Genomic DNA, 12,301 nt, shown 5'->3' on the forward strand with positions numbered 1-12,301 from the left:
TTTCCTTCAGGCAGTAGATCTATGTCTATCTATAAACATATACAGGAGTGCACATGGCAGTGTAAATACCATTTAGAATCACTCTTAACTCTTGTGATTTTTCTCCCTCTCCAGGTGACGGTTTTTGGTGCGTTCCTTCATCCTGGTTCCTTCTGTAGGAATGCCTTCAACCTCCTGGACTTGCTGGTTGTCAGTGTGTCTCTCGCGTCCTTCTTCCTCCAGTGAGTATCTGTCGGAATATTAGCCAAGCGGGCTCGAACCTCAGGCGCATAGCTGAAAAGCTTGTGCCTGAATTCGAGCAGGAGGTCCATTAACAGTATGGTACAACCATTTTCAACCAACCTTTACTTAGTGATACTGTCTTCGTTATTCGGAAGGCTCCGGTGTCTCATAAACTTCTGTTTCCATTTGCAGTTGGAACTCCAAAAACCAGAGAATAGATATTAAATTAACTTTTTGTAGAGAGTGAGAAATGGCCTCTCACATGTAAATCTTTGTTTGTGTTGTTTGGATCGCACTGTGTGACGCCTTATTCTACATGTGGCTGTTTCGCTTACAAATGACTAGTTCCTGCTAAGCTGTTGTGAAATGCCAGATGTCTGGCAGCTAAAATGGTGAGGAAACTCCTCATGCAGCGCAGACATTTCAGTTCATATTTTTCTGAATATTCTCAGCTTTTTGGATTCCAGCAGCAACTGTGAACAGACGTTTGTAAGACACTGGTGTCTTCTGAATCAAGAACGAAGAAAGTATCACCAAGTAAATGTTGGTTGAAAATAACTGTACCAAGACTTTAATGGACCATCGACTCAACGGCCATCACAAGCTAGTTAGCTAGCTATACAGATGAATGTAAGATTTGATCAGCTATCGGTGTGTGTGTCTGTCTGTGTGTCTGTGTGTCTGTGTGTCTGTATGTCTGTCTGTCTGTCTGTCTGTCTGTCTGTCTGTCTGTCTGTCTGTCTGTCTGTCTGTCTGTCTGTCTGTCTGTCTGTCTGTCTGTCTGTCTGTCTGTCTGTCTGTCTGTCTGTCTGTCTGTCTGTCTGTCTGTCTGTCTGTCTGTGTGTGTGTGTGTGTGTACTGTATTTATTGTGTCTTACGAAATACATACTCTGGCTACACAATACATTTCCCATTTGCAAAGACAATAAAGTTTGAATTGAATTGGTTCTGTCCTAAAAGGGACATTGGAAGGATGATGAACTGCTGTTCCTTTACAGGTCAATGGACAGTATTGGCCCTGATTATATAGACATAATACTGTAACAGCACTCTCTGCAGATCAGACAAGAAAAGTGCTGTGTGGATCATTCCAACACTCGTATCTGCTTCTCCTATACTCTCAGTTCCAGCGCTATCTCTGTGGTCAAGATTTTCAGGGTACTCAAAGTGCTCAGGCCTCTTCGAGCAATCAACAGAGCCAAGGGACTCAAGGTAATCATTTGACCACTTTAACCACCTCTCTCTCTTTCTCTCTCTCTCTCTTTCTCTCTCTCTCTCTCTCTCAATCGATTTCAAGGACTTTATTGGCATGGGAAACATATGTTTACATTGCCAAAGCAAATGGAATAGACAATTAACAAAAGGGAAACATTAGTAAGCATTACCTCTTACAAATGTTTTAAAAGAATATAGACATTTCAAATGTTATATTATTGGCTATGTACGGTGTTGTAACAATGTGCAAGTAGTAAAATTATCAAAGGGGGAACAAATTAACAGATAAATATAGGTTGTATTTACAATGTTGTTTGTACTCCACTGGTTGCCCCTTTCTCATGGAAACGGGCCACAAATCTTTCTGCTGTTATTGCACACTGCAGTATTTCGCCTAACAGATATGGGAGTTTATCAATGTTTGATTTGTTTTCAAATTCTTTGTGGGTCTGTGTGATCTTTGAGAAATATGTGTCTCTAATGTGGTCATACATTTGGCAGGAAGTTAGAAAGTGCAGCTCAGTATCCACCTCAATTTGTGGACAGTGGGCACATAGCTTGTCTTCCTATGGCGGCTTCTCTCAATAGTAAGGCTATGCTCACTGAGTCTGTACATAGTCAAGGATTTTAGTAAAGGATTTTCTTAATTTGGGGTCAGTCACAGTGGTCAGGTATTCTGCCACTGTGTACTCTCTGTTTAGGGCCAGATAGCATTCCAATTTGCTCCGCTTTTTGTTTGATTCTTTCCAGTGTGCCAAATAGTTATCTTTTTGCTTTCATATCATTTGGTTGTGTCTAAATGTGTTTCTATCCTGGAGCTCTGTGGGGTCTGTTTGTGTTTGTGAACAGAGCTCCAGAACCAGCTGGCTTAAAGGACTCTTCTCTAGGTTTATCTCTCTGTAGGTGAGGACTTTGTGGTGGAATGTGTGGACATCACTTCCTTTTAGGTGGTTGTAGAATTGAACAGCTGTTTTCTGGATGTTGATAACTAGTGTGTATAGTCCTCATTCTGATCTGCATTGTTTGGGGTTTTGCATTGTACACAAAGTATATTTTTGCAGAATTCTGCAGGCAATCTCTCAAATGGGTGTTGGTCCCATTTTGTGAATTCTTGGTTGGTGAGTGGACCCCAGACCTCACAACCATAGAAGGCAATGTGTTCGATAACGGCTTTAAGTATTTTTTGCCAGATCCTAATTGGGGAGTTGAGTTTTATATTCCTTTGGATGGCATAGAAGGCCCTTCTTGCCTTGTCTCTTAGATCGTTCACAGCCTTGTGGAAGTTACCTGTGGTGTTGATGTTTAGGCCGAGGTAGGTGTCATTCTTTGTGTGCTCTAGGGCAACAGTGCCTAGATAGAATTTGTATTTGCTGTCTTTGCTACTGGACCTTTTTTGGAACAGCATTATTCTTGTCTTATTGAGACCCACTGTCAGGGCCCAAGTCTGACAGAATCTGTGCAGAAGATCTAGGTGCTGCAGTAGGCCCTTCTTGGTTGGGGTCAGAAGCACATGATCATCTGCAAACAGTAGACATTTGATTTCTGAGTTCAGTAGGGTGAGGCCAGGTGCTGCAGCCTGTTCTTGTGACCTCACCAATTCATTGATATATATGTCGAAGAGGGTGGGGCTCAAGCTGCATCCCTGTCTCAGTCCACGGCCCTGAGGAAAGAAATCTGTGTGTTTATTGCCAATTTTTACTGCACACTTGTTGTTTGGGTACATTGATTTTATAATGTCAAATGCTTTCCCCCCAACACTAATTTCCATCAATTTGTAGAGCAGACCCTGTTGCCAAATTGAGTAAAAAGCTTGTTTGAAATCAACAAAGCATGAGAAGCCTTTGCTTTTGTTTTGCTTTGATTGTTTGTCAACAATTGCGTGCAGGGTTTACACATGGTCTGTCGTATGGTATTTTGGTAAGAAGCCAATTTGACATTTGCTCAGGACATTGTTTTCACTGAGGAAATGTCTGAGTCTTCTGTTGATGATACTCCTGGGGAGTTTTCTGCTGACCCATATTCCACGGTAATTATTGGGGTCAAATTTGTCTTCACTTTTGTGGATTGGGTTGATTGGGCCTTGGTTCCAAATATTAGGGAAGATGCCAGAGTTGAGGATAATGTTGAAGAGTTTAAGAATAGTCCATTTGAATTTGTGGTCTGTATATTTTAGCATTTTGTTTAGTATACAATCAACACCAACTTTTTGGGTTGGAGGGTTTTTATTTTGTCCTGTAGCTCATCCAATGTAATTGGAGAATCCAGTGGCTTCTGGTAGTCTTTAATAGCTGATTGTAAGTTTTGTAAATTATCATGTATATATTTTTGCTCTTGGTTCTTTCTTATATGTCCGAAAAGATTGGAGAAGTGGTTTATCCATACATCTCCATTTTGGATAGATAGCTCTTTGTGTTGTTGTTTGTTTAGTGTGTTCCAATTTACCCAGAAGTGGTTAGATTCTATGGATTATTCAATCCCATCTCTCTCTCTCTCTCTCTCTCTCTCTCTCTCTCTCAAATAACTGTACAAATGTGCTCTTCTGCCTGTGCTTTTGTTGACAGAATGTAGTGCAGTGCGTGTTTGTGGCAATCAAAACCATCGGAAACATCTTGATCGTCACAACACTCCTCCAGTTCATGTTTGCTTGTATTGGAGTGCAGCTCTTCAAGGTACTTGGTCATTGCTTTTTTGAAAACACTCCGTGTGGTGTCTTCTCATTATAAAGTAATGTTTGTCTGCTCTGTGTGTTACAGGGAAGATTCTACAGTTGCACCGATGAAGCTAAACACACTCCATATGAGTGCATGTAAGACTTTATTTTTTGTCTTTTATTTGTCTATCTCATAGCCAATGCCTCACTCAAATTCCTGTCATTACATACTATATTTTATTACTAATAAGCATAGCTTTGTGTATGTGTGCTTGCGTTTTGTGTTTTAGGGGGACGTTTGTGGTGTATAAGGATGGTGATATGAATCACCCTATGGTGAGAGAGAGGAAATGGCAAAACAGTGAATTCAACTTTGACAATGTGCTGCAGGGCATGCTGGCCCTTTTCACTGTGTCTACATTTGAAGGCTGGCCACAGTGAGTACCAAGACCACGCATTAGTACGTATGATGACTATCTGTTTATATATTATAGCTGTTGTTCTTGTTTAAATCTCTCTTATTATAAACTCGTAGGCTGCTGTACAAGGCCATCGATGCCAATGCTGCGAACCACGGCCCTATCTACAACTACCGTGTGGAAATCTCCATATTCTTTATCATCTACATCATCATCATCGCTTTCTTCATGATGAACATCTTCGTGGGCTTCGTCATCATCACTTTCCGTGAACAGGGAGAATCTGAGTTCAAAAACTGCGAACTGAACAAAAATCAAGTTAGTTATTTTCCTTGAATAACTTATTACGACGCTCATCATAATCACAAAGCTACTATACCTTATTATCATGTGAAAGCCCTTCAGTCTACTGAGATTGCGAATTTTCACTTCACTTCCCACCTTCCCTGTGTCTCCTGTCCTGCCCTCCACAGAGACAGTGTGTACAGTACGCTCTGAAAGCCAAGCCCATCAAGATCTACATTCCCAGAAACCCGTCCCAGCTAAAGTTCTGGAAAATCATCGCCTCCAGCCAATTTGAGTACATCATGTTTGTCTTAATTCTTCTCAACACCCTCACCTTGGCTGTGCAGGTACAATACTGCAGTTCCTACTACGCCCAGTCATAATGTACACATCATGTATATTACAACAGGAATAAGATTGTAAATCATTTTTTAGAAAGTGATTAGAAATATTTTTACATAGTTTATCATGAGGAAGATAAATCCAAATTCAAATAAATGAATGGTAATGTATTGCTATGTGTCTCTGTCCTTCCCCTGCAGCATTATCAGCAGTCTAAAACATTCAACTCTGTGATGGACATCCTCAACTTGATCTTCACAGCCCTATTTACCATAGAGATGATCATCAAGCTACTGGCTCTCAGAACACATGTGAGTTCAACAGGCTTTCGCTGGACACATTTTGATATCAATACTGTGTTCTAATGTTCCATGTTCTGATGTTCTGATACCAGATTCTAATGTTCCAATGCCATGTTCTAATGTTCCGATGGTACCGGAACATTGACATCAAACAGATGTCAATGTTCCGGTACCATGTTCTAATGTTCCGATGGCATTCTAATTTTCCGATGGCATGTTAGAATATTCCGATACCATGTTCGAATGTTCCGATGGCATGTTCTAATGTTCCGATACCATGTTCCAATACCATGTTCCGATGTTCCGATACCATGTTCCAATGATCCGGAACCATGTTCTAGTGTTCCAATACCATGTTCTAATGATCCGGTACCATGTTCCGATACCATGTTCTAATGTTCCGATACCATGTTCTAATGTTCCGGTACCATGTTCTAATGTTCCGATACCATGTTCTAATGTTCCGATACCATGTTCTAATGTTCCGGTACCATGTTCTAATGTTCCGATACCATGTTCTAATGTTCCGATGGCATGTTCTAATGTTCCGATACCATGTTCTAATGTTCCGATACCATGTTCTAATGTTCCGATGGCATGTTCTAATGTTCCGATACCATGTTCTAATGTTCCGATGGCATGTTCTAATGTTCCGATACCATGTTCTAATGTTCCGATACCATGTTCTAATGTTCCGATACCATGTTCCAATAACATGTTCTAATGTTCCGATACCATGTTCTAATGTTCCGGTACCATGTTCTAATGTTCCGATGGCATGTTCTAATGTTCCGATACCATGTTCTAATGTTCCGATACCATGTTCCAATACCATGTTCCAATAACATGTTCTAATGTTCCGGTACCATGTTCTAATGTTCCGATACCATGTTCTAATGTTCCGATACCATGTTCTAATGTTCCGATGGCATGTTCTAATGTTCCGATACCATGTTCCAATAACATGTTCTAATGTTCCGATACCATGTTCTAATGTTCCGGTACCATGTTCTAATGTTCCGATGGCATGTTCTAATGTTCCGATACCATGTTCTAATGTTCCGATACCATGTTCCAATACCATGTTCCAATAACATGTTCTAATGTTCCGATACCATGTTCTAATGTTCCAATACCATGTTCTAATGTTCCATACTATTGATGGTGTTCCGTGTATCCAGCAATATTTCATTGATGCCTGGAACTCCTTTGACGCTCTGATCGTTGTGGGCAGTGTGCTAGACATCGTGGTCTCAGAGCTTAGTGTGAGTACGCTCTCTGTCTCTCCTTTAGCTGCTTCATGTTTCCTCATCTCTTCCATCTTCAACCCTTTTCTTTACTTCAGGGAAACGTGATACTTAGAAAATGCTTGCAATAAAGGCCTGCAAAACGATTTGTGTACAGTTATTCATTGTAACATCTCTGTTTAACAAACAAATAGCTTTATAACCCTCTTGTGTATGTTCTGTCAAATACTAAATGATATCTTATATTGTATCTTATATGTATATTTTCTGTTTTCTTCTTGTCTCTGGTATCTTTGAAACTTCTTATCAATCCAGGGAGGAGACGAGGATGTTGAAGTAAGACCACGACAGGAACACAATTTTCTCTCTCTCTTTCTTTATCTCTGTTACTATCTGTCCCTCTCTCTCTCATTTGAAAAAAATAACATATTTCCTTTCCTCTGTCTCTCCGTGAATAGTGTGAAAACAAGCAGCTGTTCCCTAAACCTCTGTTTCTCTCCAGGCCATCGAGGCCGCAGCCCAAGCTGCAGCTGTAGCCGTTCCTGGAGCTCCGCCCGGGGCCAAGAAGGAAAGCGGAAAAGTGTCCATCACATTCTTTCGTTTGTTCCGAGTCTTGCGATTGGTCAAGCTGCTCAGCAAAGGGGAGGGCATTCGAACCCTCCTCTGGACTTTTGTCAAGTCCCTCCAGGTCAGTGCTATGTTCAAACAGATGTCAAGACACACAGACAGAGAGACAGACAGACAGTGGTGTATAATTATAATTTAGATTTGGTAAATAAAATGTATGTTTATACCTCCTACCTCTTTCACAGGCCTTGCCATATGTCGGTCTACTTATTGCGATGATTTTCTTCATCTACGCTGTGATTGGCATGCAGGTGGGTCTCCTCCCATTCATTGTATCTCCTTCTTAAGTCTTTAAAATGCAGCTGGTGACAATATGACCTATGCTCTAACCTTTCGCAGACATTTGGAAAGATTGCTATAGATGACAACTCACATATCAACAGGAACAACAACTTCCAGACCTTCTTCATGTCTGTCCTGCTGCTCTTCAGGTGAGTTTTGCAGGAAAGAGAGGTAGATAGTTAGAAGCTCAACCACAGTCTATTTTTCTCCCCCAACTCTCCACTTCCATTTCTGCTCTTATTTTTCTCTTCTCTTCAACCTCTCCTCTCCTCTCCTCTCCTCTCCTCTCCTCTCCTCTCCTCTCCTCTCCTCTCCTCTCCTCTCCTCTCCTCTCCTCTCCTCTCCTCTCCTCTCCTCTCCTCTCCTCTCCTCTCCTGTGTCTTCTCTCCTCTTCCTCCTGTGTCTTCTCTCCTCTTCCTCCTGTGTCTTCTCTCCTCTTCCTCTTGTGTCAACTTTCCTTTCCTTAGTCCTAACGTGTGTGCTCTTCCTGCAGGTGTGCCACCGGAGAGCAGTGGCAGGAGATCATGTTGGCCGCGTTGCCAGGGAGACCCTGTGACCCCGAGTCAGACTTTGAGCCCGGGGATGACAACATGTGCGGCAGCAACCTGGCTTACATCTACTTCATCAGCTTCTTCATGCTCTGCGCTTTCCTGGTGAGACACCTGTCTGTGAGAGGTGTCTTTTGCAAAAGAGAAATTCATCTCAATGAGACCAACTTGTGTACATAAAGGTTCATTAAAAAGATGTTGATTGCAGCCAATCTGAAGCAGACCAGCTGTGATTGATACACTCTGTGTTCCTCTTCTCAGATCATTAACTTGTTCATTGCTGTCATCATGGACAACTTTGAGTACCTGACCAGAGATTGGACCGTACTGGGTACTCATCACCTGGATGAGTTCAAACGAGTCTGGTCGGATTATGACCCAGAGGCGACGTAAGAGACCGCTCTCTCTATCGCTTTTAGATTTTTATTTTCAAATTGAAAAAGGATAAACGGGATATGGCCTTTATTCAGGAAACCCCTTCTGTATCTCTGTCCTCTATCTTCCTTTTACTTCTTACTCTCTTCTCGTCCATCCCTTTCCCCCATTTGGTCCTTTAATTGTGCTGTTTTTGTCTGTATTGCAGGGGTCGAATCAAACATATCGATGTGGTCACTATGCTGCGCAGGATCCAGCCACCCCTTGGTTTTGGAAAACTGTGCCCCCATCGTGTGGCCTGCAAGGTAGGGCAGATCACATTTTAATGTTAAAGGTTGAATAAATGAAATGATAAACGTATTAACTTCTTATATTTATATAATTGAATGTTTGATATATGTCAGATATTGTGCAGTGAGAATTGACTCTATTTCATCTGCTTGCTTGTCCTGTTAGAGGCTGGTTGCTATGAACGTGCCGCTGCACAGCGACGGGACAGTCACCTTCAATGCCACCCTGTTTGCGCTGGTCAGAACCTCACTGAAGATCAAGACCGAGGGTCAGTCAGGTCACATACACAGAGTGTATCATTCACACATTATTATTTAGTGCAGTGGTGCTTGCGGCCTTTACTCCTATGTTTTTAAAGGTCTTGTGTCTCTCCACTAGGGCCTGTTGACCAGGACAACGAGGAGCTCAGGGCCATCATTAAGAAGATATGGAAGCGCACTAAGCCCAAGCTCCTTGAAGAGGTCATTCCACCCCCTAGAGGTAAACCATAGGAGGTGCCATTTCAACCAACTAGAGAGACGTATTACTGTATACTACCGTATAACCACACAGACCACTCTAATGGTAGTTTACGCATTTTCAAGTTACAGAAATACAGGTTTCTTTCTGTATCTCCCTATTGTCTGTTTTTTTCTCTTAGTTCGTCCCTATCACATTCCTATTTGCCTCCTCCCTTTGTTTAAGATGTATTTTTTCCCCTTTCTCCTCCTCTGTTGCGATTCTTCCTGACTCAGGGGAAGAGGTGACTTGTGGGAAGTTCTATGCCAGCTTCCTGATCCAGGACTACTTTAAAAAGTTCCGCAAGAGGAAGGAGCGGGAGAGGAAGAAGAAGGGAAAGGACAAGAAAGACTCACTCCAGGTATACCAGTTACCTGTTAACACATTATGGTAAACCATGGGGTGTTGGGTTGAGTGTGCAGAGATTGACACAGAGACAGGGAGGCTTTAGTCCATTGAAACAACTTTAATAATACAGAAAATAAACATAACAAAGAAAATCACTGAGGTTTTTCTCAGTCCTTCTTCTCTCCTTTTGCTTGGTGTCTGTCTCTCCCCGTTCTCTCTTGCGGTGCGCCACCATGCTCCTTTTATTTGGCCTCCACGGCTGGTTGGCACTTTTCTCTAATTACCTCCACTTAGAGCTGTCTGTGTCGGGGTGCCCAGCTCCCGTCTTCCCAGCAGAGGGAGCCAACGTCGCCTCACGTATCTCCCCTCTATTACCATCCCCCGGGGTAGACCTCCTGGGATACCACAATGTGTTGTTACTGTTTGGTGTCTTTGTGTATGTGTTTGTGTATCACACTGTGTGTCTTTGTGTGTCAGGCAGGGCTCAGGTCACTGCAGGCACTGGCCCCAGAGTTGCATCTGGCCTTGGCAATGGAGGGAGAGGATGAGGAGGGTGTGGATGGAGAGTTGGATGAAGAGTTCTTCAAGGTAAGTGATTGACTGTCATTAGTGTATCAAAACAGTATATCCTGAAGTGATTGGTCTGTTCTCTGTATTTGACATTGCTCAAATAAGCAAATATCACATACAATAGGTAAGCAAAATAAATGTTTATAATATTTACAACAAAAAACAGTTGACTGTATATTAAAGCAAATCTCTTTGTTTCCCCCTCCCTGCAGAATGACAACGTTTTCGAAGATCCTGGCACTTCTGCCACAAGTACTCCATCCACCACTCACATGCCAGCTGACATAGAGGAGGGCACCACCACTATCTTCATGGAGCCCTTCATCGAGCCCACAATATCCAGCAACGTGGTCACAGAACAGCCATTGACAGTCAGCGAGAAACCAGAATCAGCTCTCTCATCCTTTGATGCAGTGATGGAACAGCCCACGAGATCTGAGGCCATCCCTCCACCAGAAGACACACCAGCCCCAGCCCCGCCCCAACCAGCCCCAGCCCCGCCCCAACCAGCCCCAGCCGCATCACCAGCAAAAGATCCATCCCCTCCCCAACCAGCACCAGCCGCAAACCCACCAAATGCCCCATCCCAGCCTCAACCAGCCCCTGTTGCATCCTCACCAAATGTTGCTTCTCCACCACAGGTGGTTGCTCAATCCCCACCTCAAATAGTGTTAGCCCCACCAGAACCAGAGGCACCTCAAATAGTGTTAGAGGCAGCCCCTGCCCCACCTCAACCAGAGCCATTGATGGAGGGAAGAGGAGGGGAAACTTCCACTCCACAGCAGGTGTACTACCCACAGTACCCAGTGGACAGACCAACAAACAATGGGTGAGTGGAAAAGGGAGAGAAGAGGATCTGGGTGAAAGGGGTTGAAGAGTCAGTGTGTGTGTGTGTGTGTGTATTCATATCTGTTCCCTTTCCCTCAACTTCACAGGCATGTGTATCAAGAGCAACCTGTAGCATCCCCTATCCCGTCAGACTACATGCAGAGTCCTACTCCTAACTTCACCAATGGGAGAGCTGCAGGAGTGCCCTACGCCAATGGAAACGGCATGAATGGGAACGTCTACAATGGCGGTACGAATGGAGGTAGTGTGAATGGAGGTAGCATCACCGGAAGTAGCATGAGTGGCTACACTGGCAATGGTTACAACGGAAATGGTTACAATGGAAATGGTTACAATGGAAATGGCTACAATGGAAACGGCTACAATGGCAACGGTAACACATTTGAGCAGTATGTCCGGAGACGTGTTCTTCCTCCCACTCCTGCAGGTAATCATCACATGGTCTCAGTCTTTCTCCTCGACACCAGTAGAATCAGTAGAACTAGAAACCCAGTGACCGTCTTAGTACATTTCCATGTATTTTCCCTTCCAGGTCGCAAGCCGCCCTCCTTTAACATCCAGTGTCTGAGGGCACAGCATAGCGCAGATGACATCCCCATCCCTGGCACGTACGAGAGTAACTCGCCCCCATGCAGATCCAGACTGGTAAGACACAGACACATGCAAAAGAATAGTCAACCAATGCTTACATGAATCAGAGACACATTTTCATTTGGTGCCAAATTTGGAATTGAAAGCGTTTGAATGTAATAATAGAAATCAAGATTTTAATCATTGTCCTCTATCCTCCTCCAGCCCCTTGACTCCCGCCGCAGCAGTGCCTCCTCCATGTCCTCTGCCTCCTGGGCCAACAACGGAGGAGGACATGCAGGGTCGACGCCAGGAGCAGGGGTGTCGGCAGCATCATCAGCAGCAGCGAAGAGAGGGCGTCTGCTCTACGCCCCTCTGATGCTGGTGGATGAGGGCAGGGGCACCAAGCAGGTGTGGGGAGACAGGACCCAGGCCACCTCCAGCCTCCCTGCTATTGCAACCAGGCCCAGTGGCTGGTACCCTGGAGCCCCGACACTCCCTGTGCCCACCCCCCAGAACAGGAGCTACACCAATGGCAGGGTGCCCTCCCAGATCAGCCAGAGCCTCATCGAGAAGGGCAGTGCAGACAGCCTGGTGGAGTCGGTAAGTGATGGATGAAATAGGATGTCCTGATGAGAGTAAGATAAAAGTCCCAAGGCTA

The 12,301-nt window shown here is 43.8% G+C and overlaps 1 protein-coding gene across 1 annotated transcript in view; it reads left to right on the top strand.

Annotated features, from left to right (window-relative positions):
- Window positions 1-12,301, top strand: part of LOC106567232 (voltage-dependent L-type calcium channel subunit alpha-1D) — a 29,566-nt gene that overhangs the window by 15,906 nt on the left and 1,359 nt on the right. The window contains exons 23-46 of the mRNA XM_045692751.1: window positions 115-221; window positions 1,347-1,434; window positions 3,999-4,106; window positions 4,191-4,243; window positions 4,378-4,524; window positions 4,623-4,824; window positions 4,980-5,138; window positions 5,334-5,444; window positions 6,617-6,700; window positions 6,998-7,018; window positions 7,185-7,370; window positions 7,495-7,560; window positions 7,649-7,740; window positions 8,085-8,244; window positions 8,401-8,528; window positions 8,723-8,819; window positions 8,971-9,073; window positions 9,184-9,285; window positions 9,540-9,664; window positions 10,129-10,239; window positions 10,434-11,050; window positions 11,157-11,497; window positions 11,603-11,715; window positions 11,866-12,243. Of these exons, the coding sequence (XP_045548707.1) occupies window positions 115-221; window positions 1,347-1,434; window positions 3,999-4,106; window positions 4,191-4,243; window positions 4,378-4,524; window positions 4,623-4,824; window positions 4,980-5,138; window positions 5,334-5,444; window positions 6,617-6,700; window positions 6,998-7,018; window positions 7,185-7,370; window positions 7,495-7,560; window positions 7,649-7,740; window positions 8,085-8,244; window positions 8,401-8,528; window positions 8,723-8,819; window positions 8,971-9,073; window positions 9,184-9,285; window positions 9,540-9,664; window positions 10,129-10,239; window positions 10,434-11,050; window positions 11,157-11,497; window positions 11,603-11,715; window positions 11,866-12,243 (3,699 nt within the window). The remainder of the gene's footprint in view (window positions 1-114; window positions 222-1,346; window positions 1,435-3,998; window positions 4,107-4,190; window positions 4,244-4,377; window positions 4,525-4,622; window positions 4,825-4,979; window positions 5,139-5,333; window positions 5,445-6,616; window positions 6,701-6,997; window positions 7,019-7,184; window positions 7,371-7,494; window positions 7,561-7,648; window positions 7,741-8,084; window positions 8,245-8,400; window positions 8,529-8,722; window positions 8,820-8,970; window positions 9,074-9,183; window positions 9,286-9,539; window positions 9,665-10,128; window positions 10,240-10,433; window positions 11,051-11,156; window positions 11,498-11,602; window positions 11,716-11,865; window positions 12,244-12,301) is intronic.

The sequence above is a fragment of the Salmo salar genome, chromosome ssa13 (genome assembly GCF_905237065.1).
Source record: "Salmo salar chromosome ssa13, Ssal_v3.1, whole genome shotgun sequence".
Taxonomy (NCBI): Eukaryota; Metazoa; Chordata; class Actinopteri; order Salmoniformes; family Salmonidae; genus Salmo; species Salmo salar.